The 25,364-nt window shown below is 44.7% G+C and overlaps 1 protein-coding gene across 1 annotated transcript in view; it reads left to right on the top strand.

Annotated features, from left to right (window-relative positions):
- SPRED2 (sprouty related EVH1 domain containing 2) overlaps positions 1-24,885 on the top strand; it is a 33,491-nt gene extending 8,606 nt beyond the window's left edge. Inside the window, exons 6-8 of the mRNA XM_009986893.2 lie at positions 2,460-2,524; positions 23,671-23,820; positions 24,235-24,885. Of these exons, the coding sequence (XP_009985195.2) occupies positions 2,460-2,524; positions 23,671-23,820; positions 24,235-24,885 (866 nt within the window). The remainder of the gene's footprint in view (positions 1-2,459; positions 2,525-23,670; positions 23,821-24,234) is intronic.
- The last annotated feature ends 479 nt before the right edge of the window (positions 24,886-25,364 follow it).

The following is a 25,364-nucleotide window of genomic DNA, read 5'->3' as shown; positions in this document are numbered from 1 at the left end:
ACTGAGTCTTTGTTAAATCATAGTATGAATTCCTGCCTGGAGTTGAGTAAAACTTTGTTTTGTTTTGGGGTTTTTTTTTCAGTAATTAGTTTTGTCTGCATCCACTTAGTTGAATGGTAGTTCTTGAAGACTTCGTTATGTTTTTGTTTTTTTCTAGTTCTGTAAAAACTGCGTTTGAATTGCCTGTGCTTTGAAGTTGTCAGAAGTTTTTCCCTTTCACATTTCATTGCAATCAGGCAATCATAATACAGCTATAATTCAATAGTACTTTATTTTAATGAAATTTGATTCTCCTTGGGTTTTTTGCTTGATTTTTTTTTTCTAACTATGCCACTTTACGTAGGGACTTAGTGGTCCAAAGCCTTTCTCCTTCTTAACTGGTGTGACCAGAATATTTTTATATACAGTTGGTATTATTTTTTTGAGGATACTAGCCCAAATATGTATATATACAAATGTGTATTCTTTTTGAGGACGTTAGCTCCATAAGACAGCTTAACATTCGGGATGCTCTGTCCTTGCTTTAACATGGAATTGCTAGGTACTGGGAGAGAATTAATCCCCCAGGGTTCTTTTGTGATAAATACCTCATCAGGTAGAGGAAGGATCTTCTCAACTAGTTATTCATTGGCTTTTTCCTGTGCCACTGATGTAACAATATTACAGCTAGACCTTCTGCTGTCTTCTTGCTTGCTAAAACTGGGAAGCATTTTGAGTCATAAAAGTGATGCTTTGTGTAAGTGGCATGGAGCTCTACAAAGTTTCAAGATGATAACTCATTCGTATTAAGTAGTATTTTGGAGATGCCGGTACATGGCATCTCCCGTTCTGCTCTTTCCGATCCATTTTACAGCGGAGGTATTTAAAATCAAGTTCTGCTGTATCTCAGATACTTCAAAATCAGCAAATCTATATTTATCCCATTAACAGCACAGACTGCTCCTCATGAATGTGTTCCTCCTTAACTTCCAAATAAGGCTTTCTGAATGAAAAACAATAACTGGCTTGTGCGTGCACAGCGTTGGGCAGTACATTTCAATTATCGTTCGTTTTTTGATCAAATTTAGCAGGTAATATTAAGCACAACAAACTGTGAGCATTTGAAACTTCACTTCATGAAGTCACTGCCTTATTAATATTTAACTGATATTTGGTTTCCTGTAGCAGCAGAAGCATAGAAGTTTTGTGCACAAGTACAGGAATTCTATGCAGCTCTGTAGAGTGTCTGGATTTTTTACTTTTAAAGCTAATGCAGCAAATGGCACAAATGTTTTCACGTTACTTAAGTGTTTTAAGTGGGCTTTCGCACTCAGCTCTGCACATCTTCGTGATGATGCAACTGAGAGCAGCCAAGGCTGGTGCAGATAGCATTACATAAAGCACATTATTTAAAAAAATTTCCAGAATGAAGGTGGTACAAACCGTTCAACTATTTTAGTTCGAGATGCGATGTGGCCCTAATTCAGTATACCAGTGAGCTTACATTAAAAAAAAAAAAAAAAAAAAGCCTTTGACTTGGGATTTCTCCCACCTATCAGAGTACCTTGCTGCACCCATCCTCCGTGGCAGCCTCATGGGGAGTAATGTCAGCTGGGAAGAGGGTCTGGGGCCCTCAGCCAGGGGTGGAGAGAGGGGTCACCCCCTTTTAGCCACAGCAGAGACTTAGTACCAAGTCCAGTGATAGCGTGTGCCACCCTCCTCGCTGCCCTTCTGCAATGTGGGTGCTGACCGGGCTCTTGAGTGACTCTGGAGGTGGACAACACCCTTGAGGTGGGGAAAAAAGGTTGGAGGAAGATTTTTGTTTTTTCTTAATGTGATTTTCCGCTTTTCCAGAGGATTGCCATATAATTAATGAGAACAGTACTCTAGTATTTTGCTCTCGTTTGTCGTATTTACGCATTTCAGCGCCTTTCAAATGCTTTGCTTACATGGGGCAAGGTGGTTCTCTGAGAAATAGCTGATAACAGAGAAGACCTTTGCAACATGTAACAACTTCCAAAATTCAAAGAAGAAAAAACCCCGATCTAACTCTTCACTGTCAAAGTGAGGTTTATTTTTTAAAATAAAAAGTCATTTTCCCACCAGATTTAGGGGATACGTGAAGAATAACTCATATATGGTTTCTTGACAGCTGAGGATCTGGTCTCGAGCACTGATTAGTATGTAGCTTTACCATTCTTCAGAAATGAAAGTCTTCTGTAATTGGAAATGTTAACTGCTATTTTTAACATAGTTAATTAGCATTGGCAGCCATGCAGTTGTGTGTCAAGAAACACTTTCAGATTTTACCTTTCCAAGCCAGCTACTGAGCAGATGGTTTTTTCTTCTTTAATTTGAGCCACTCTTTAACACATCTACAATGTACAAACTTGTGAGAATCCAAATGTTTACCAACCTAATAAAAAAAAAGTTCCATAGAAATGTTGTGTGTTTAAAAAGCTGTTTGTTTTTTTTTCTAGGGTCTACGACTTCCTCGTCAACACTTCACAATGAGGCCGAGGTCGGTGATGATGATGTCTTCACAGTAAGTACATCTTACCTGAGCTTGTTCTCCTTTACACTCTGGTTTACATGATCAGGTTGGAAAGGGTTTTTCTTTTTATGCCTTGGGGTTGGCTTCCAGCCATCATCGTGTTTGGCCAGTGGGTATGTCTTGTTTGATGGAAGTATATCCTCTATAGAAGGTAAAGCGTTGGGTTTCTGTTGGCTTCCCGTCGTCATGTGAAAAACATGGCAGAGCAGATGATGTCAGAGCTAGAAGTGAGGAAATAATCACCCTCAAATTTCCTGTGGCTTAGTCTGAGTGGTGCACGCACCTCTTAATACTTCTCTGTCCTTGAGAAGCTTTCCACAAACTCAAGTAGGTGGCTGCTACTCAGGTGCACACTCAAGAAAATAAGATTTTGAATAGCAGTGATTAACAAAAGCCAACTTTAAAAATGTTTCACCTATGCATGAAATGCAGAAAGTTCAAGCAAGTATTTTTCAGCTGGAGAAATGCACAGTAGCATGCCATCTACCTAACCGGCGATGACTTAAGTAACATTGAGTTTCGTATTTAATTTGTGGCAATGTCTAAAATGTGTTTTGGAGCTTTGCTGAAACAGGAGAAGCTGCTGTCCCCACTACATGTGCACATGTTAAAAGGGGGGAAAAAAAGAAAAAAATTACGTCAAATGAAATTGTAATCCAACCACGGATATTCTGTGGGTTAAAAACAGGACGCTCACAACGAATACTTTGTCATATTAAGTTTATTTGCTCAGCTCCGATCACAGCTCCCCATGCACGTGTGTACGTGCGTTGTATTCTAAATGCCCTCCTTGTCCCGTGGTGCAGGTGGGGACTGGATGGCAGGAGGGTGGAAGGTGGGACGTCCTCAGCAGAACAACAGCAAACTGAATTAAAGTCATCTTTGGGATGCTTCCCTGCATCTTTAGGATGAAAGAGGTAAAACTGAGGACAGGCATCGTGCTGTTTGAAAGTGAGCTCCAGGATTCACCAAAAGCCAAAACGTGTTTTTGGGGGTGATGCTTCACCCATACGAGACCAGAGCAGGTTCCCTGCTGTGTTTTGACCAGATCCTCCCCGTTGTCCGCATCTGTCCTTTTGTCATGGCTCTGGGAGACAAACAACAGCAGGCAGGGTTAAAAGGTGACTTCCTGCACTCCACAGCAGAGCTATCATTAGCAGCTGCTTCCCAACTACCTGCCAGAAGTGATTTATAGGCACTGGGATGGGACAGGCTGGAGGGAGGTCCTGATGGGGCCAGAGTGGTTTACCAATTTGTGCAGTTTTGTTCCTGAATTCGCCGGGCGAACTGTGCTCTGCTGGGGACAAATGGTTGCGCTCGACTTGTGTGCTGCTCTTCCATGCTCGTCAGAAACAGGATGACAATTGAAATCTGCCTTGGGATGGGCGTGTGCCAGCTCTCACTGGGTTAGATGTGGAGATACTCAGTGTTTAAGCAGTGAAAAGTAGCCTGTGAAAGTAGGAAAGGCTATTTTTGCTAAAATCACCGGCTGACGTTTTGGGACCTGGGAGTGCTCCTGAATTTCTCCACAAGCTCAATCTTGCAGTTGAGTGTTGATTTTTAAACTCGTAGGGTGCTTTCTACCAGGAAAAAGAAGTTGTTGCCTTTAAGTAGGTGTCGCTTCACGTTGAGAAAGTTGGATGAATGGTACTTCAGCTGCATCAAAATCAGTCAAACTCCTGCATTCAAAGTGAACAGCCGGAACTGAAAGAGAATTTCCCCCCTGCTTGACCCTGGGGAGGTGACAGATAACCCCCCACCATGCAGATATTTATGGGTAGGATGCTCGGAGGAGGAGGAGGAACAAGCTACTTGATAGCATTAGCAAGGAGGGGAACCTCAGCTGCAGTCGGCACCTTTTTGGGATCCAGGGGGATGTTGGCCCCTCGGGTTGTGCCCTGCCTGGCAGCTCTCTCTGCACATTGCGTGATCTCCAGAGCACAAGAGGGACTTCACCGATGGCGGTAGCTCACGTGGTGCCGTTGGTCAGGCCGTCACATCGAGGCAGGTGTGTTGTCTTACTCCAAAAACGAGGCTTTAGTAGCCTCTTTTTCCCAAATATTTCTTCTTTACTTTTCCAAGATAAAGTCTCTCCATTCCCTACAGTCTTTGAAGTTCATGACTTCCTATTTGTCTGGGAATCCCGGTAGGTGATGGTAGAGCATGAAGTCTTCACAAGCCAGAAATAACATACTTGAAACGTGGAGGACTGGAAGAAATTGGTAGGGCTGTGATGTATTTTATTTTTACCTTTCTGTTATATTCTTTCTTTGCACTTCTTTTTGACTTGTGTATCATAGTCCATTTGGTCATCCTTGCACACACAACTTCTTTAAAACTTTCCTGTAAACTCTTTTCCCCAGCCACAGCAGTGGATTTTGCAGGTTCAGAGGTTTTTTTCACTCTGTTTTAAAGAGAAAGTACATTTGTTCTTTTTTATTTCCTGAGGTAGTTATTAAAATCTTCACAGTCCTCCCCCTCTCCCACACATGCATGAATAAACTTAACTGCGTGCGGCAGAATTTTCAAAAGCATCTGCATGATTGAGTCATTTAATCAGTCATTTACCCATCTCTGAAAATCCCAGCCGTCGCTGCTGCCTCAAATATTTGGCCCGAGGTCCTGCCCTTCCTTGGAGATACTTCAATCTGTTCAACCACAGCAGTCCAAAACTTCACGTTTCTTAACGCTGCGTTACAGATGGCCACCCGGGCTTTAGCTCGCACGTACGCACTGGTTTTTGCACCAGTGTAACGGTACTGGCTTTAAAACAACCGCCCTCATTACGTGTGAGCACTGACCCTGTTGGATATTGATTGGCCCAGGGCTTTTATAGTGTTCCTGTTCGATACTGCTCCATGGGATGATGACTTTCTGCATGTTCTTGTGCGTGCAACTCATACGTCATCCCTTTCGTTTATTCATCAGCCAGCGCGCAACCCTTCCGGGCATTCAGACAGTTACTTACCTGGGGAAGAGAAGGTTTGCCCCTCAGGCTATGATCTCGCGTGGCTTAATGGTGGCTTAATGGAGGATCGTTTTCTTGTACCAGAAGGTGGTTTTTTTTTAGTTTTTTAAGGGGGTGAGTTATCTGCAGCTGTGGATACGTGAGCGTTTTCTTGGGAACCATCGGTGGTGTCGGTAGCCTTGTCTCTTCCCATCACTGTAACTTGCAGTGCCAAGACTGCAGTTTGGGCAGCAATATCTTGCCCCATTCCTACGGCATATGCTCCCCATCCATCGTTCTGAAGCATGGGGTTGTATCTTTAAAAGCAGGACTTTGCCATCTAATAATTTTCCTGTGAATTAGACCTACGGCAACTAGACAAGTTGATAAAAACCTCTGTTCTGAAATTCATGCCTAACAAGGCAGAAAGAAACAGTATTTAGAAATAAATGTCACTGACTTGAGGGTAATATGCTTATTTCTTAAATGAAATCTCCATTTAGATGTTTTAACAATATCTAGTTGTGTTTCTTTAATTCTGGATCCTCAGTAGAGCCCATAAATGTTTTCCATATGTTAGCAAATAAATTTCTCCTGTCTTGTACGTTATAAATCGTCCTCTCAAGAGATGCAATCTGAGTAAGACTAGCCGTCCGTTCTGTCTCCACTGGGGGAAACATTGTCTTTGCAACGGTCTGAGGTTGTTCTGTTTGTCTTCATCCATCCAACTTGCATCTTCGGCGTTCTTTAATTAACAATCATTTCAGAAATAATGTTTAATAAGGACTGAATATATTCTGTAGTTCCTCAGGCACAGAATTTGCCATATAATTGAGTACTTGTGCAAAATTTTTTCCTTAATCTACACTTTTACTTTCAATTACAGCTAATAATCCCACATGACAATGAAGTGAAAAATGTGAATGGAATCCAAGGAAAGAAAGGTCAATGTCTTCCAGAGTCTGCAGAGTGCCTGCAATGGTCTCTTTTAGCAACCCATCCGAAAAAGCAGAGGTGTTTGTTCCGAAACCTTATAAACGGTTCCGCTGAAACACCACTCGTGTTTTTCAGATAAATCCACAGCCTTGTGCCTGCTTTAGTGCTAAAGAAAAGACACCCACTGGCAGGAGGAGCAATAGCTCCCATGTCAGTTCTGGTTTGTGAGCCTAAAAATGACTGCAGTCCCCTTCTGGCTTAACGGGAACGTGAGGGAGAAAACAATAAAACCCAACTTTAGTAAATTTGACATGCATGTTACAATGATAGCTGTTTTGTGTAATCAATTATAATTGCAAAAAATCCTAATTTTTATTCGAAGTGAGACTTGTAGAATTTTTCAGCTGGAGCAGGTGAGATCTAGAGGAACGTGGCTGAGCTGCAAGGTTGTGTTTCAAGACACCTAGACTCGATCCGTTGCTTCTCTTGCTGCCTCCCGGCTAAAAGCGTGTTGACCTTGGTTCCCTAGCGACAAGACGGGGAAGATACTCTGCTGCTTCACTAAGGTGATATGAACAGATCCTGCTGCCATCACCACCACTACTTTTCTTCTTTGTGAAGGGTCCTGGTGCTGGGATTCACACCAGGCTTCCAGCAGAAGTCTTCAGACTCATGTTTTCACCGCAAAGTTGTGTGTTCGGAGCGATCCTGCGCCTCTCATGCTTTTTCTCAGCACGAACGTGTACTCTTGTGCTCGGGGATGTTCGAGTTAGGAAGTTTGTCATGTGGTTTGGATGCTGCTGACAGTCGTTTAAGAGACAGACACAATTACCCATTCTCTGCCGTAGTGGTGCAGATTGTGGCAGATGTTAACGTTACAGTCCTCCTCACATCTCTTCTGGTTTCCTAATTAAAAAAACAGATTTCTGCCTGCTGCCTTTGCATGAAACCTTTTCCCTACTTTCATCTCCCATGTGGGCCTCAAGCGTGTTACAGCCTCACTATTAGAATTTATAAGATTTATGTTAGTTAGATAAACACTAAATCTGATTTTTCTTGCTGGCTTGGTCGTTTCACATTCAGATGGTTCTTTTAAAGAACACTGTGCCTTTTTCTTTAAAGTAGACGCATAGAAACCCAGTCCAATTACTTTGGAATATATTTGTAAGTTCCTTGTGGTGCTGGAGCATCTCACGTCCCACCCCTCCATGGAAAGCGATGTTGCTATGAGAGTAGGGAAGCATCGAGTTGCAAGACTTTTTTTTTTTTTCCTCCAGTTGCCCTCAGGGATCAAGGAGCCACAAGAGCCTGCAATTTCCTTTTTCTTAAGACTAAGGTAGAGTAACAGAAAGGAAAAATGTGTTTTGGGGGAGCAGGGCTCTGTACGGGGGTGGTGGGGTGTGGTGCTTAAGTTGTCACCACAAGCAAATCCACCTTGTTTGCTCTGTAAGGCTGAGCAAAGTGATTAGGGGATCGTCACAGCGATAGGACTAGATGGCCTTACCTATGTTATTCTTCCTGCTCAGCAGCCAGCTGTACTGTGCGTGTACAGCCAAAGAGTTCATTGCTGCTAGCCACATCCTCTGATGTCTGGATTTTGGGCTTGCATTGTAAACCACAGCTATTCTAATTCAGATTTTAAAAAAAAAAAAAGTACTTGCCAAGAAGAGAAAAACTCGCACACAGAAACCAGCAGGCTCAAATCTCTCCCTCAAAAAAAAAAAAAAAGATAATTGGATTTGGGCAGTGAACCGGACTGAGATTTATTCATATTATTTTATAGTTGGGTCTCTCAAGTTACACGCAGCGCTCTGGGCATCCCCGTCCTACACTTGAACAGTTAGTGTGGCACCAACTCAGCAATCGCTCATCGTGTATGAACGCAGCTTTGGCTCTTCGCACTTCAGCGCTGCTAAATCTGCCTTGGTTTGTTCCAGCAGACTGACTACCAAGGTAGTCCTGGACTCCAAAGTCAGTGGTTTATCCATAGTTTGGTTTTTTTTCTTCCTCCCGTTAGTACCAGGGTGTATCGACATCTTGGTGGAATTCATTCTGTTCTTATGCGAGGGGTCAGGACACAGGAGAGATGCCACTGAAATAGTGAAAAGGTCCTGAATATCCAGCTATTTTAAGGCTAGCATCTTTTTATTCCTTTTTTTTTTTTTTTTGATGCCTTTCTTCAGGTTAAGTTTGCCCATAACAAATTCATGTCACTCAATGGGAACGGATACTGATGGCTCAAAGGGATTTTTCAGTAGGGAAAGTCAAGTGGAACGTTTTTCTCTGGCTGTCAGGTTTTTTTATAGTGTTGTGTTTCTCCCTTTCCTTCAGGACCTCCCGATCCTTTTAAGTGATGCTGGAAATTAACCCATTTGTTTTCTTACTCTTTCTACCACTACAAGCAAGCCATACTCACTCTAATAATTTCATGTGATTGTCGCTGAGGTGGAGGTATCGCTGCTGTGATCTAGGGTGGCAGCTGCTCTTCCCTCTAAGTCCTTCAAAACTGTAGGGACAATTACTGTCTACTTCAGCCTATAGACTGTCCTTGCTCTCGCAGCCTGTCGTCTGGACAGAAGGAAGTGCAACAATTACTGTGGCGTGGAGGTACGCAGAACGTAAAATCTGTTTATTCTTGTGTATATAACAGATTGATGAGATGTAAGTGAAGTGAAGAGCTAAGGGGAACTGACAGGAGAGAGAACCATGGGATAGATTTGAAGCTTTATTTGCTTTCTTTAAAAGAAAGGAGGGGGAAGTAGAGGTCTTGCACAATTTATGTGTTATTTTATTGTCTTTATCATATTATTTTTCTGCTTTTGGGTCAATCTCTGGTGGGCAGATCAGGAATATGCAGTTTAACACAATTCCCAAATGCACCAAACTTCAGTTGCTTTGGCACGGTTTCAGTCTAAGGCATTCAGACAGTTAAAGCTTCCTTTTTTCCCTTTTTTTAACCCAAACTATCAGTCTGGTTGTTTTACCACACACAATCTTCAAACTCCTGAATCCGTGGCAAGGACGGGATCACCCAACCACTACTGCAGCACTTCCCGAGGGTCTGGCAATCACTGCCACGTCGGCAGGGAAATGATGGGAACGCGGTCGGAAATTTGGTTGGTCACGGGTGCCCACATGCACTTTGTGGAGGAGGCAGAAAACTGTTTGCTGTCACAAAACCAGACCCAAAAGAAAGGATGTAATTTTTTTTTTTTTCATGGTAGCCCAAATATGGGAAGTGGTCCTTTCCTGCAAATTACCAGCCTACTGAGAGCTTAGGTTTTTTGGGGTGTCTGTGTGAAGAAAAGGTGAGGAGCATCTGTCATTCAGTAACAAATTATTAAGCAGAAAATACCTGTCTTGCTATTAGATATTCCACCTCTTGCTGTCCTGTAGTTTCTATGTAGCTTATTATAGCAGGGACTTGGATGTGTTGAGCTACTTTGCTGAGGGTGAGCAATTGCTCTCGTCACAATTCTTCCTCTCAGTACGTTTTTGTAGTGTGTTTTCTGGCTCTGTACCGTTCCCACATGCAAACACAGTTGGTCCTGCACTGGGATTGGGATATATCCTGCAGGAAACTGAAATTTGATCTTCTGCTGTGATGGAAGTTTCCTTATAGCAGTATCTTGCCAGAACTTGTAAGTGTTGTAATTTGCGCACCAGTTAAGTATTGGATTGTATTCAGTTTGCCCCACCAGTTCAAAGGAGATTTTTGTCAGGTTTTTGTGGGTTTTTTTTCCCTTTTTAACACCCATTTTCCTCTTTCCCTGTGCTTAAATGGTGATGTGGTGGCATATTTTAGTGTGCTGGCTCTTTCAGTTCTGTACTTTATTTAATTATTTTGTTAGATCAGACTTGCATTCATTTAAGTAATCTTCAGACTACCAAAAGCCTGTTTTCTTGTAATATGTAGTCACCTGAGGCTTTGGGACAAGAAGGGTCACCAGCAAACCTGCCTGTAGGATTCCTCGTCCAAAGGCAAATTGACTGGTGCCTCCCTGGCTGTAGTTTCTAGCTGATGAATTAGCGGCCTGAGTATGTCGTAGCACCATTTCACGCTTGCGATCAGCTAGCTGCCTGTGTGTCTTCCGAAAAAAACAATTTGGCCGTGTAGTAATGTCCTTAAACTATGTGATGAGTTAAAGTGTGAAGCTGTTTATGAGCGTGTCCCCTTTTAATTCATCCGGAGCGGAATGCTTTCGTGCATTTGTGTGCTTAAGGCACAAACGTGTCGGAAACAAAACATAGCCAAGATGGAATTGCCCTTTCTTAATGTACAGTAAAATGGAGGGAGAAGAATTTTTTTTTTTTAACCTTTTTTTTTTAAAGGACTGTTTTTTAAACTGGATCAGCTTACTAGTTGGACTTAGTGCATGACCCCACAGGCAACAGCAGCAGCCCAGATAAAGGGGCATGCAGGGAGGTGAACATCGAGAGGTGCAGCTCAAATTGCTGGCTGCCAACAAAGCCATCCCGGGGACCCCTTGCTGAGGATAGGCTTTGCTATTCCTCCCCAAAAGCAGCCACCATGGTCCTTGGTATTTCCCTTACATAGCTCTGATCACTCACCCTCAGCCAGGAGGAGCGTTTGCAGCGCAGCGGTTTTGCCGACCTCGGCTTGTCGACGGAGCTTCGCAGACTGAGTTTGTGGCCTCCTCCTTTTGGCCTTGCTTTTCTTCAGCTGTGGTTCCCCAGGCACTTCTTCAGCACTATGTAAGGGGGACCTGATTTGAGGCAAGATGCCCGCGAAAAGCAAGTTATTTTCCAACCAGCTCGGTTCCCCCACCTTGCTTTTGCAGCCCAGCTGTGCCAAGAGCGGAGCTGGCATGGGAGAGTGGGAATGAGGTTGCAGGGGTTATTTTAGTGCTGTATGTGAAACCGCAGCCGAGGTACGCAGCTCAACTTGGTGCATCCTCAGTTTCGGAGCCGCTTAGAGCCAGCGGAGTGGAGAGGGGCTCTTGCCATCCTCCTTTTACCAGCACGGCTGACCCCGCGCTGAGACAGCCCTGGGGAAGTGAACCAAAAACTAGCCCTATAAAAGAAAGCGAATACTTTTCTGGTGGCTTAGCTCCTCGAGCCAGCTTGCTGTAGGGCCAGAGAGGCAGAAGTGCTGGCTCAAGGGAAACTGTAAGAGCAGTCGGCTAAGCAGGCGGCAAAAAGCCTCTGCCACCCTGCTAATGTTCATCGTGCCGCCTGAAATTCGTCGTGTACCCTTCTGCCGGACAGCTTCGCTGCAGACCTTTGCTGTGCTCGTGACAGTGGTACAAGTAAGATGGTTCTTGCACACGTGGCTGAGCCTAGCTCAGTATTTATGGCATTTTCCTCCTTCATGTTGCCACTGCCAAATTCATCCTTCGATTGAGACAAGGAGACGACAGGATAGCTGAGGCACTGTTGATGGCAGTGTGTTAGGGCCACATGTTATGCTCTTACCTTGAAAATGCATAGTTGATATTACTATAGTTTTCCTTTAGATTCCTTCTTTAATCCGGGTTGTGCAGTTAACCTTTGAAGTATATAGTCTTTTTTCAGCCACAGGGTACTTGAAAATTTTGCAAAGACAGTTGCAAATGACCTTTTCTATTCTTTCAATACACAACCTAAGGAAGTCGCTTTCAGCAAGCAGCTATAGTTGTTAAGCTGCAGTTTCTCCTGCTGCCGTGTTCGAACAAAACGCTTTACCTTGGGGCACTCGCAAGAGGAGGCACTGGGGATGTGAGACAGATTCGGGGTGTCTCGCCCAGCCCTGGGTGCCGCTTCTGAAGGTGACAGGCAGAGCAGAGTCTCTGCAGGGTGTAAACATGGTTGGAAAGAGGCAGCCTTGGCTGCAGAACAGAGCAATGATTGACAATTTCCCGCGCCGCAGCAGAAGGGATTAGGGAATCGCTGCCTGGCACATAACCCAGCGGTGCTGGTGGGACTGGAGGGGTGCAGGGCTGGAGTGAGCGGGCAAAGCCATTGCTCGGTCCTGGCATCCCAGCCTCTCCGTGTAATTTAGAGGAGGAAAAGCATTTGGCTCCTGGTGCTGAGCTGGAGCATCCGTCTTGGCAGTGATATGAAGGGGGCTGAGTTGGAGCCGCGGGGCAAATGACTATGTTGTCCTGCCCTCCGTGAGGGAGCCTGTAATTTCCACATACTGTTTAAACACTGGCAAATCTGGTTTGAATCTGTTGTCTCATGTAACAGGTAGAAAATAAAATTAAAAAAAAAAAACAAAACACAAAGAGTTCAGGCTGCTTAGAGTTTTGCTGGTCTAAGCATAATTTATTTGCATCCTCTCCAATGTTTTGGATTTGGTTTTTTTTTGTGGAAAAGGAGGAGTCTGGTAAAACTAAACAATGAAATGTACTTTTACATGAGGCTTCAAGAATGATTTTCCTTTAAAGTGGCAGGTTCCCCCTTTCACCTCTTTAAATGAAAAAAAAAAAAAAGAAAACCACCAACAAAAAACCTTCTGACTGACAGAAGACTGCAGGATGATGTTTCCTCTGCCCCCAGGCATGTGTTCAGTAGTAACTGAGGACAAACACCAGAATACAAGAGTCTGGGGAGTTCAAAATGGACCTCTGCCCAGTACAGAAATGCATTATAAACAACTGCATCTAAATAGCTCTGTTTCTTTCTCTCACCTGCCTAATGTGTTTTGCCAAGGGTCTGCTCGCCCTGTATCTCATAAATATTTTAAGAAAATTAAATCAGAAGTCATTATAGGAAGCAGTTCATCTGTCTCTGGTTCTGTCTGCAAAAGGAGAAGGAAAGGCAGAAGTAAATAAGTACCATTACATTTTTAAGCGGAGCCTGACATATTTGCAGTGCATGTGAAGAGGGTATTTTAAAAGTTTGCATCAGCTGTTGGATGCTATTTTGGTGATGAATTCCAGCTAAAATAATGTGGATGCTCATAACTGTGTGAATAAATGACCCCTAACTGACTTCTTAAAATATATCAGTCTGCTGTGGGAAGTTTGCGTTTAACTGTTTTTTTCCCTCTGGTGTATTGACATACACCATCCCTTGAGGTTTCAAGGCCAGGTTGGATGAGGCTTTGAACAACCTGATCCTAGGGGAAGGTGTCCCTGCCCATGGCAGGGAGAAGATCCCTTTCAACCCAAACCATTCCATGATTCTATGATACAGGAGGAATGCGCTGCTGAATTTAGAGGCTGAAGTGTTGAATTTCTACGTAGCAAAGACATTAATGATGGATTAGGTGCACTGATTCTTTTTGCTTAGCTAATCTAATTTTCATTAGCGTTTTTCTTCCCCCTCCCAATCTTATTTTCTTCCTTCCCCACCCTCCCTCTTGGAAATTTCTGTGTAGAAGAGCTGAGATCGTGGTGAGTTATGTGGAGCCATCTGTTCCCAGCTGCACTCAACAGCAGCGCAGGCTCTTGCCATCCCCTGTGCATGTCCAGTGTTCAACACCCTCCGGCTGAGCTTCGCTCCTTTATTTCCTAGCATCCCTACCTGTCTTCCAAAAGCAAAGCTTTTTGGCAGCATTGGATGTCCCTGAATTCCCCATTAGCACCTTAAAAATAGGAGCTAGCGCTTTCCAAATTAATTGCAGCTATGCTGATGACCAGCGGGTCAAAGACAGAAGACTTCAAAGAGGAGCTGGCACCCACCTCCCTCTTCAGACCCCCCAGCCTCTGCCCCCTGCTTCAGCTGAGGACCCTCCTGTGCCATCAGGGCACAAGCCTCCACGGGTGGTCAGCTGGGGTCAGGGAGCTGAGACGAAAATGCTTTTGGGCTGGATTCCTGTGGTTCTTCACCCAAGCGTGCGCACAGAGCAGGTGATGGGATTGGTGGGAAGGAGAAGCAGGGGTCGTCACCTCCCCACGGCGATACGGACCACGATGGCTGTGTCTCATGGCCTTGGCAGAGGACAGCTGTGGTAACGTGGCTAATGTTACTTGTTAGAGGAGGGAGGCTTTGCTAATCTTCGTGGAGCTGTACGAACACAAATATTGGGCAGCTGATCATGCGGACAATGCTGTAGTCCACACTGGGATGTCATTTCCAAGGCATAAACAGATTAACGGAGCCCTTTATGCAAAAATGAAAAGCCTACCTCTGTCCCTGGGTGGTTTTAAGCAATTGGTTGGTTTAAACAGTTCCTAGGTTTAGATAAAAAGATCTTGCTGAAGCGATATAACTCATCTTAGTGTGGAGAAATCCAATCAAGCCACAGCAAGGAGGAGTTACAGGAATGAAGAAGGACTCTCCAGATTGACGAGGACATGAATGCCTCATGGATAGGCAGAGTCATCCCACTCTCACGCTGTACCATGGGATTGCTGTGCTGCCTGGGGAGCAGCCCCAGTAACTGGGGCTTGTGGTTTGGGGTTTTTTTCCCTTTACAACATTTTGGTTTTCCCTTACAAGTACCTGACGCACAGATGTTTCCATCCATTGAAGTGGTGCTCGAGCGCAGTGGTGAAGTAAGGGCAAGGCGAGGGATATCATATGGGAAGAAAATGCATTGTGGACCTGCTCACAGCCTCTGGTTCTGGGCTGAGATGAGCAAAATGGGGGTACTGTCTTACTTCAGTCTTCCTCTGACTTTTGCAGGCTTTTCTCTTTGTATCTGTTCAAATGCCTGCTTTTGCAGAGATGTGTCTGACGCCTTGTGTCACTGGCGAGTAGCGAAACAGAAAAATCTCACTGAGGTTTTCCCCCTTACCACATCCGTGTGTTTGCCATATCATTTAACCCTGCCTGATTCTCATATGTTCTTTTTACTCCTCCGAGTGAGCTGTTAAGCCACATCTGTGGTCCCTGCAGAACTGACTGATGATGCCAGAGCGGGTTTAGCATTAGCTTAATAGAGATAATTTTATGCACCAAATCCTGGTAAATATTCCTTAAGTTTTGCTGACTGAAGACGGCACAGGCACCAGCATCTTTCTGGCGCTCAAAGCTATAACCACAACATTTAAAAATAAAAACGAAAAAGGTAGCAGTAAAACTAGCTAGCTTTCTGCACTCTATATTGGTCTATGGGGCCAGATGGGATCCACCCAAGGGTACTGAGGGAGCTGCTGGAAGTAGTCACCAAGCCACTTTTGATCATTTATCAGCAGCCATGACTAACCAGGGAGGTCCCAGTTGACTGGAGGTTAGCAAATGTGCCGCCTATCTACAAGAAGGGCTGGAAGGAGGATCTGGGGAACTACAGGCCTGTCAGCCCAACCTCGGTGCTGGGGAAGGTTATGGAGCAAATCATCTTGAGTGCCATCGCATGGCATGTGCAGGACAACCAGGTCATCGGGCCCAGTCAGCATGGGTTTATGAAAGGCAAATCCTGCTTGACTAACCTTTTCTCCTTCTATGACAAGGTGACCTGCTTAGTGAATGAGGGAAAGGCTGTGGATGTTGTCTACCTAGACTTTAGTAAAGCCTTTGACACCGTTTCCCACAGCATTCTCCTGGAGAAACTGGCTGCTCATGGCTTGGACGAGCGTATACTCCACTGGGTAAAAAAACTGGCTGGATGACTGGGCTCAAAGATTGCTGGTGAATGGAGTTAAATCTAATTGGCAGCCGGTCACAAGTGAGGTTCCCCAGGGCTCAGTAGTGGGGTCAGTTCCATTTAATGTCTTTATCAGCCATCTGGATGAGGGGATTGAGTGCACCCTCAGTAAGTTTGCAGGTGACACCAAGTTGGGCAGAAGTGTTGATCTGCTTGAGGTGGGAAGGCTCTACAGATGGGTCTGGACAGGCTGGATTGATGGGCTGAGACCGACTGTATGAGGTTCAACAAGATTCCATGCTGGGTCCTGCACTTGGGTCACGACAACCCCATGCAACACTACAGACTTGGGGAAGAGTGGCTGGAAAGCTGCCTGGTGGAAAAGGACCTGGAGGTGTTGGTTGACAGCCGGCTGAATATGAGCCAGCAGTGTGCCCAGGTGGCCAAGAAGGCCAATAGCATTCTGGCTTGTATCAGAAATAGTGTGGCCAGCAAGACTAGGAGGATGATTGTCCCCCTGTATTCTGTGCTGGTGAGACTGCGCCTCAAATACTGTGTGCAGTTTTGGGCCTCTCACAACAAGGAAGACATTGAGGTGCTGGAGCACGTCCAAAGAAGGGCAGCAAAGCTGGTGAAGGGTCTAGAAAACAAGTCCTATGAAGGAACTGAGGTTGTTTGGTCTGGAGCAAAAGAGGCTCAAGGGAGACCTTACTGCTCTCTACAACTCCCTGAAAGGCGGTTGTAGCGAGGTGGGGGTCAGTATCTTCTCCCAAGTAACAAGCAATAGGAGGAGAGGAAATGGCCTCAGGTTGCACCAGGGGAGGTTTAGATTGGATATTAGGGAAAATTTCTTCAATGAAAGGATTATCAAGCATTAGAAGAAGCTGCTGAGGGAAGTAGTGGAGTCACTATCCCTGGAGCTATCGAAAAGACGTGTAGATGTGGTGCTGAGGGACATGGTTGAGTGGTGAACTTGGCAGTGCTGGATTAATGGTTGGACTGAGTAATCTTAAAGGTCTTTTCCAACCTAAACGATTCTATGATTCCGTGATTCTATGATTTGTGTAAGTGGTGACTAGGAAACAGTTCAAACATTTGAGAAATGATAGTCCTGTTCTGGTTTTAGAAAAATCTGAGTCCATGCTTATTGTAATGGTTATTTACAGCCAATTTGTCTTTGAACCGTACTGGAATAGGATCTAACATGAAGCTTTTCCTTCAGGCTGTCTACTAGGGAATAGAACTAGATTCAGCTCCAGCCGTCCTCAGTGGATGAGAGCATCAAAATGTTTCCATAATGTGTGGAAGCAGTTTTCCTCAATACAATTTCTGTCTTGTCTTCAGTGACAGGAAACAAACAGAAATTTGACAAAAGCATTTTCTTCTGTGGCTTTATCTTGCCGTGACAAATTTAAAGCTTGTGCTCAGGAGACAGGAGTCTCAAATCTTGAAAAGATTTTTCACACTGAACCTTTTTCTGAATACTTTGATAATCTCAGTCCCTTTTGAAGTGAGCTGTTCTGAGTATACGGGGCACGCTTAGAGGTGGATGGAAAACGTCAATTGTTTCCTTTTCTAATTTTGTTGAATAGAGAGAAAAAGGTTTTTTGAGACAAAAATCAGGAATTTTGCTCTTCCCCTTTCTGTGAAGTTTAAAAGTGCTATATCGCTTCAGGCTTAAAAAAAAAAAAAGCTCGAGGGGAAGGGAAGTTGTTCTGGCAAGGTTAAGCTGAAGGAGTTCTGGGAGACTATATTTTGTCTGAATTTCTTTGGAAAGGTGGAAGTTTCTTTGCCATGCATCCGAAATAACTCTCAGCCTTCCTCTTTGTGAAGTTCATAAACAGCGGAGGCCCTGCAGATAAACTCCAGATTGGCGCGTAGCTAAGTGTTGCTCGCTTGCCGTGCCGTTCCGCCGACTTTATCATTTTTGCTTTCCGTATTGATAGCACAGCTGTGTTTTCCCTTATTCCAGTGAAGAAAAGCTAGCTTGTGCCGGGACTCCCAAGGGATCGCACCTGGATAGAGCACACAAACACAGGGCTCCGGCCACCTGCAGGGAGCTCATTGCACGGGTCTCAGCCCGGAGGTGGTCAGGCTAAGGCGAGGATCCAGCTTGCCAGCTGTCCTTTTCCCAGGCTCATCCTCAAGCTGTGGATTGGTGACGGAGCTGGGTTTCTTGTCCTGGAGACGGTAGGGATATCTTTTCAGATGATGAGATGGCAACTGGCTCTTCTTTAATATGTCCAGGCTTCCCGAAGTGAACACAGGAGCCCCTGTGAGGAGGTTTGGCTGTTGAAGAAGGCTGCCTGCGGCCTTGAGACCTTGATCTGCCACCAAATTTTTGCATTTCCATGCTGCGTGTCAACAGTCTTCCTCAGATATGGGGATGATGCAGTGAGTGGGCTTGCATGGCAGTGGGAGATGAGCAACGCGGAGCGTGGCAATAGAGAGCAGATTGGATTGTAGAGGGCTTGTACGTTGCAAAGGCCAAGCTGGCATGGGTTTTCCATTCCTTTAGGGCCATTACTCACAGAACTACTCGTTCAGCATCATGATGTTCCCGTTCCCTCTTGTCCTCTCCACCTCACGTAACCATTAAAATCCTAGAGGAAGAAAAACCATCTTGTTTTGCTTGACCCACAATTATTTTTGACAGCAAACCTGCAAATGCTTTAGCTGGCTGAGAGCACTTCTGGAAGTTACAAGTGACAGAGCTCCGTAATTTCCCTCTGGCAACTAATTTCTGACAAACTGCTGCAAATGGTAGTGCTTCATAATTTTGAGATGAATCTTTCTTCTTTTTCGTAGTCACCGTTGGATGTTGCATCACACAGGGTGAAACTACTCTGTAAAGTCATTAGAGGCAAGGTGATCAGTCCAGTTCAGGAGCAGGAGAAGGCTCCTTTTTCTCATTCATCTTATGATAGATGTTAATCTCAGAATATTACTTAGGCACCTGATTAGCCGGCCGTTCTTGTGTAACAAATCCATTTCAATGAGAAGTAAACTGCAGTAAATGATTAACATAATCTTCTTTACTAATGACTAGGTTTTTTTAATTTAATGAGTCACTTCTGAAAGTCTGAGGAGGAAACAGGGACACTTTTTTAAATTATCACAGTGCAATCATTTGCATGTCGAAGCCTGGTATTATTTCTCAACGCAGCCGTATTAAACATGTGGTGTGCGCACTCACTCAGATATGTACACACTTCCTTGCAAAAGGAAGTGTGTAGCACAGGTTTTATAAAATTACTATTATGGTCATGATTAATGATTTTGTTATCCGAGCAGTGAAACCACAAAACTTCGTGACCGCCATAGCAATCGCAAAGCTCCAGTACGTGCAGCACGAATTCTCTAGTTGAGCGTTGAGGGCGTGTTGAAACAGAGTTCTTAGGGACTCCCTGTTCCAACAACTTTAGTTTTGGGTTCATTTCTCTTATGTGGCTACTGGGCATGTTTTCAGTAGTTTCCCCTCAAAAACAAATACTGGAGCTGGATTGGTTTCAACAGGCTTTAGAGGAAGACAGTGTTTCTCTGATAGACTGGTGGCTCAGTGGCTTGGAACATGTTTTTCCATCGGTGAAATAACTTGGCTCTATCTGGAGACCACGTCCTTTCTAGACGTATTCCTATAGGTGAGTATGTTGTATTTGAGTGACCTGCAACAAACCTCTCATGTCTCCCCTCTCTACCATCCTCCCCAAATTTGTCACTGTTCTGCTGGTGGTAAAAAATCCTAGCCAAGACCCAGTCTTGTCCTGGGAGACAGGAGTTGTTCCCTTTTCCATCACTGACGAAGTCTTGTCATCATTTGCTTGTAGTGGCACTTGGGTGAAAATGAAAGCACCTTTTCTTTAAGAACGTGCCTGCGTTTTGCCAGTCACCAAGTGCAGGTTCAGTCCCCATGGAGTGGTACTGAGAGAACAGTACATTTTGAAGACCTGAGCGTCATCACACCTTTGATCCTCGGTCACTTGTTTTCTTCTGAGGATTTCCATATGGCTTCTTGAACCACATTTTAACTGTGGGTTTTGTCAGAAGTGCCTCCATTTGTTTGAACCTTATCTGAGCCTGTTCCAGTGATTGCCTCGCATTCTTCTCTTCTGAAGGATACCAAAAGAATAATCTCTTCCTGCTCATGTTCCCATCGGATTCACAATTCAGTAGACTTCTTCCCATCTTCCATCATCCGTTCCATCATCTCTTTTCCAGGCTGGAGAGACCTACGCTATTTGGGTAGCTGTTGCTGAGAAGACATCCCGTGTCCTGACCATTGCTCTGTGAGCTTGCCATGGTAGAAATACCCTTATTGACACAGAGTGGTGGAGAGGCTGGGACAGCCAGACTGGGGAAGTACAGCAGATATACATGCAATGCCTTGACGATGATCTTTGTGCTGCTGCTTTTTTTTTTATCTATTGCTGAGCCATGAAGCTGACACTGTCACAGGGCTGCCTGGTTTAACCCCAAGACCTCTTTCCTGCGCAGTGATAGCTGGCTCAGAGCGCATCATTGTACATGTCAGATCAAGGTGTTTCTGTCACTTTGCGCTTTAGGGGTAATTAAATTTTTGTTTGTTTGTTTTAACATCCAGTCTCTCAGCATTCTGAGATATCTTAAGCAAGTTTTCAGGGTCAGCTTTCATTTTTAGTCTCTCAAATAACTTAAGTTTAATCAGAAAGCTGCGTCATCTTCTTGTCCATCTCTCTCTTCAGATCGTTGATGAGTATGCTCATCAGCACAGGTGAGCAGCCTGTTGGGGGTTCATCGGTGACCTTCTGCTTGGGTGGGGGTTGTTATCTACCTTTCTCCCCCTGGTCTTCAAACCATTCCTTTGTCATAAGAACCTTCTCTCTTCTCCTACAGAGGTTTGAAGCTTTAATGGGGGACCTTGTTGGAAAGTAACAGTGCTTCTCCCAGCCGGCGGTCAGCAAAGTAACCCTGCAGACACTGCCTTTTGTCAACCAGTTGCTTTTAGCGTCACCGACCAGGAGACAGCATGAACTTTTTTTACGGACGAGTGAGCAGAGACCTGGTCTGGGATAGCTTGCTTTCTCCCTTTGTGGGCACTTAGAGGAAGTGTTTGTGTTGGCACACTGCCCCTCTAATCTGAGGACATTGAACGTGGAAATGCAGCAATTTTTAATGAGGTGAAAGCGGAGGCTGGAGCCACAGCCTCTGTGGTATGCTGCAAACAGGTTTTGTAGCCATGTCAACACACGTGGAGGAGAGGCTCGGTTGCCCTGCCAGGTCTGAAGGAGAATAAGGTGTGGAGGAAAGCAAGGGTAGATAAGGATCAGGTAGATACGAATCGCTACAGCCTCTTTTCCAGTAGCCTGTTGCAGAAATACTGCCTTCCCTGAGAGGCAGCAAATATCACGCTGCTCGGAGGGCTGGTTAGAGCTCCCAGTTGCCCTGCTGAGGTTAGCTGGTAGTTACAATGCAGTTTGGGCTTTTTATTCTCATCTAGGAGGGTGAGGGGGTTGCAGGCCAATATATGCAACCTCCTCTGGTGGGGTAATTTTCCCAAGCTTTGTTATTTTGACTGTGAGCACCCATGATGCTTTCAGAGCGTAGCCACGAAAGGCTTGTCCCAGCAGGGCTTGGCTGCCGTTCCAGTGAAGGTGAAGGGTCCCGCTGGCTGGCACGGCGTTGTGCGAAGGCCCTGCCTCCTTTTTGGTTCGTGCCAGTCAAAGTTTAACTTGAAGAGCATGCTGCAGGCTGAGGCTGCCCAGGCTATGGGGTGTATGCCTTTCTGTTGTTGTTCTGAGAAGCTTAAATTACAGCTCTGCACCACGTAACAGGGCTGCAAAAAGGTACTCGTACAAGCTGGCTGTTGGAACTAAATCCTAACTCTTCTCAGGTGTTCCAGTTAGGTCGGAAGCTTAATATTATTAGGAAGTACTTGTAGAAACTGCTAATTTTCTTTTGAACTGTCCCCAGTATACGCTAATACTGTAGGACTTAAAGTTACAGGCACAAGAGTTAGTTTCGAAGGGTTTGAACCCCGGATTCAAAGCGCCTGTGTCTTCACACGAAGTTGTTTCGTGAAGTTATGAAAACTGGGCTGATGAAACCGCATTTTAAAAAGAGCCTGAATACCAGTGCAGTTACATTCTATAGGTGGTGTTAACTATCTTAAGAGTTGTTCTGCTTCTAGGTGCTTGGTTAGAAAAAAAAAAACAACAACCAAAACAAACACACACATGAAAAGTCTGTTCCTTTTGGGTGGGTCAGCCATTCAAAACTCATCCTGCTTGTTGTACCCCTCAGATAACCCAGCCTGGCTTTACATCACACTGCAAACAGATCTGTATATTTGCTTTCAACAAAGTAAGTCGGGAGTTCGGTGCTTCTAAGTGCTACACCGGTTAAAGAGGATCAGCATCTGGTTTGTGTTGTAACGCTGTAAGGTGTGATCACCTTTGGACAGAGTCTGACAGAGCCTTGTTTTCAGAATAAACAAATATCCACAATGAGTGTTCTTGTATTCTTGGAGTAAGAGACATGTCTAGTACGATTCATTGGAAAATTATATTTAGAGAGTGCATTCTTGACAAGGAGAGAAGGTTTTTCAGGTAAAACCAGTCTTCTCCTGCTACCGGTACAACTTTTGGCCGCTCTTGAGGTCGTGTCTCTGGCTAACTCTTGCGGTAAATGGAAACCTTTCCCTTGGACTCATCGTAGCTGCAGCACAGCTTGTTAGTTGGAATGGGATGGAGATTTTTCTTAGTTCAAAGCACCAATATTTTAGGCACGTGGGGCGTTACAGCCCTCATGTGTGGAGGCTCTTTTTCCTGCTCCCGATCTGTTAGTGCATTTAACAGCTCTCCTCTGATATTCATGGTAATACGAAAAAGCTCAACCAATCTGCAAAAAAAATTAACGGGCAAAATCCTGACTGGCTAGTGGTTGGATGGAAGCTATTTTAACCAAGGAAGGGCTATGGAGAGAGGATGACTGAGACTAGTACCCCACTGTGGATTTATTTCTCCAGGAGGAGAAATACATATATTAAGAAGCTGCAGCTATTGGCAGCAGCATGTTATGGCGTGATATTTCACCCTTTCATGATCATTGTTGTGTAATGATGTAACTAAAAAGAAAGTACTCACCATGAGCCAGGAATGTATAAAAACATGAGCAGAGATTAAGAGAGATTTGTCGCGTAAGAGATTAGCGACAAAAAGAGGGGGGGAAAAAAGAAACAACAAACCTGAAGTTTTTAAAGAAAAGCTGATTATTCAAGTAGCCCGTGATGAACAGGAGTTCAGTGAGTGTTTGGAGAAGAACATGTAAAGGAGTTTTGGCTTAATGGGACGACTGTAGGTTAACAAAATTGCTGGTATTTTTGTACTGGGTGCACATTCTGTCTGGGTTTGCCCGCAGGACTGACACGATTGCATCATTTGATGGAGTTTAACTTTGCTCTTCAGAGGTAGCTTCTAGCGTGCGCGCTCATCGTCCCGCGATGCCCAGTATAACAAACAACATGCCAAGCGAATACAAGTGGTGTTGGTGAATCTGTCACGGGTAGGCTATGGCATATTATTTTTCCACGTGTGTGGCGACACCTTTTATGGCCTGGCAACATAAAGATCTGCCTCTTTCAAGTATTTTACATGAAACTCTGTGAAGCTGCCTGCTGTCAGGTGTTGCCAATATTGCAGGTGTGCATGAAGTCCATGAGTGGGAAAAACATCTCTTTTAATACCGCATGCAGTAACAGCTGAACGTGTGATGATTTTTTTCCTCCCTTTCCATTTAAAACAGAATGCTACAGATAGCTCCTCTAACTCCTCTCAAAAAAGGGAACAGCCTGTGCGAACTCTGGCTTCTCCTGCATCCTGCGAACATCGAAGAATTTGCACTCGTGGACACCTTCACGACCATTATAGCTCTGACCACTACCATCTAGAACAAGTAAGGTTTCTTCCCCGTGTTGCCACCTAAAGGGCTGTGTCTGCCATAGCTAAGACCAGTGTTTGGTTTTCCTCCCACATCCTTGAAAGACTCCGCCTTCCTTTCTCCCCCTTCCCTTCTCAGGTAGCTTTAAAAGGCTTGCAGTTATTTTTTTTAAAAAAAAAGGTTACACTGTGATTTAATATCTTACATTGTACTGTGTGCCCACAGACCGTTGTAGGTCTGTGACAGTTGTACTCATTCCTGAGCCAGAGGCTGAAACTCTATGATGGGTCACGGCAGAGGGTGTACAAAGAAGGAAAGACAAAATTGTTAAATACTGGCTTTTCATTAAGCAGAGAGGCAGTGATTGCTAATAGCGAAGTGAGCTTATTTATCTTTTCTGCCTCTTCATCTCCATCCTTACTTCCACAGTCAGTACCGCGATCCTACCGGCACGTCAACTTTCCAGATGATGACGAGGAGATAGTGCGCATCAATCCTCGGGAAAAGATTTGGATGACTGGATACGAGGACTACCGCCATGCCCCAGCACGAGGAAAGAACTTTGATCCTGATGACATGGACTCCTACGTACGTTTTGCCAAAAGCGAGGCCTCAAAACACGAATACACTTACCCTTACGTAGACAACTCGGACTTTGACCTGGGTGAAGATATCAAGGGTGCTGTGATAAAGACTCAACCTGTCAAATTCAAGCCCAGGCGGAAGGAAGATGGTGAGAGGTCGCGGTGCGTGTACTGCAGGGACATGTTCAACCACGAGGAGAACAAACGGGGTCAATGCCAGGATGCTCCAGACCGCGTCAAGACTTGCATCCATCGAGTGAGCTGTATGTGGTGCGCAGACACTATGCTCTATCACTGTATGTCCGATCCAGAAGGAGACTATACGGATCCTTGCTCGTGCGACACCAGTGATGAAATGTTTTGCCTCCGGTGGATGGCCCTTATCGCCTTGTCTTTCATTGCTCCATGTATGTGCTGTTACTTGCCGCTCCGGGCTTGTTACCACTGTGGGGTCATGTGCAGGTGCTGTGGTGGAAAACACAAAGCTGCTGGATGACTACAGATGCATTCGAAGTGTTACGTTTTTCCTGTAGTTCAAGGAACACGTTGGTTTTGGAGCATTGAGATCACTCATTTTGATGCAGCCACTGTGCCCGACAGCATCCAGAAACCACCAGTTCAGATCACTTTGCATCCGGTCGTCTGGGGCTCACACTGCATTGATTTGCTCATCAAGTGTTCTAACTAACTAACCTACAGCATAGACTTTTGTATTATTAATCTGTAATCAAAACAGACTGTCTTGTACATGTTTATATTTTTTTTTTTTTTTTCAGTTAAAATGAGTTTGAGAAAAGAACTGCTTTAAATGGTGGTGGATTGTAGAACATCTCCAGGTTGTGTCCATCTCGCCTCTGCTTGTGCAGTACCATCAGCACGTTAGCAAGCTTTGGCGTTTCTAGAAACGGGGTGGTGTAGTGGACAAAATCTCACTCAGAAGGTATTTTAACTTGCCGTCAAGTTATTGTGTGTGTA

The sequence above is a fragment of the Tauraco erythrolophus genome, chromosome 2, assembly GCF_009769465.1.
Source record: "Tauraco erythrolophus isolate bTauEry1 chromosome 2, bTauEry1.pri, whole genome shotgun sequence".
NCBI classification, from domain to species: domain Eukaryota; kingdom Metazoa; phylum Chordata; class Aves; order Musophagiformes; family Musophagidae; genus Tauraco; species Tauraco erythrolophus.
Note: the sequence above shows the minus strand (reverse complement) of the source record. Positions and strands in the feature narration are given on the sequence as shown.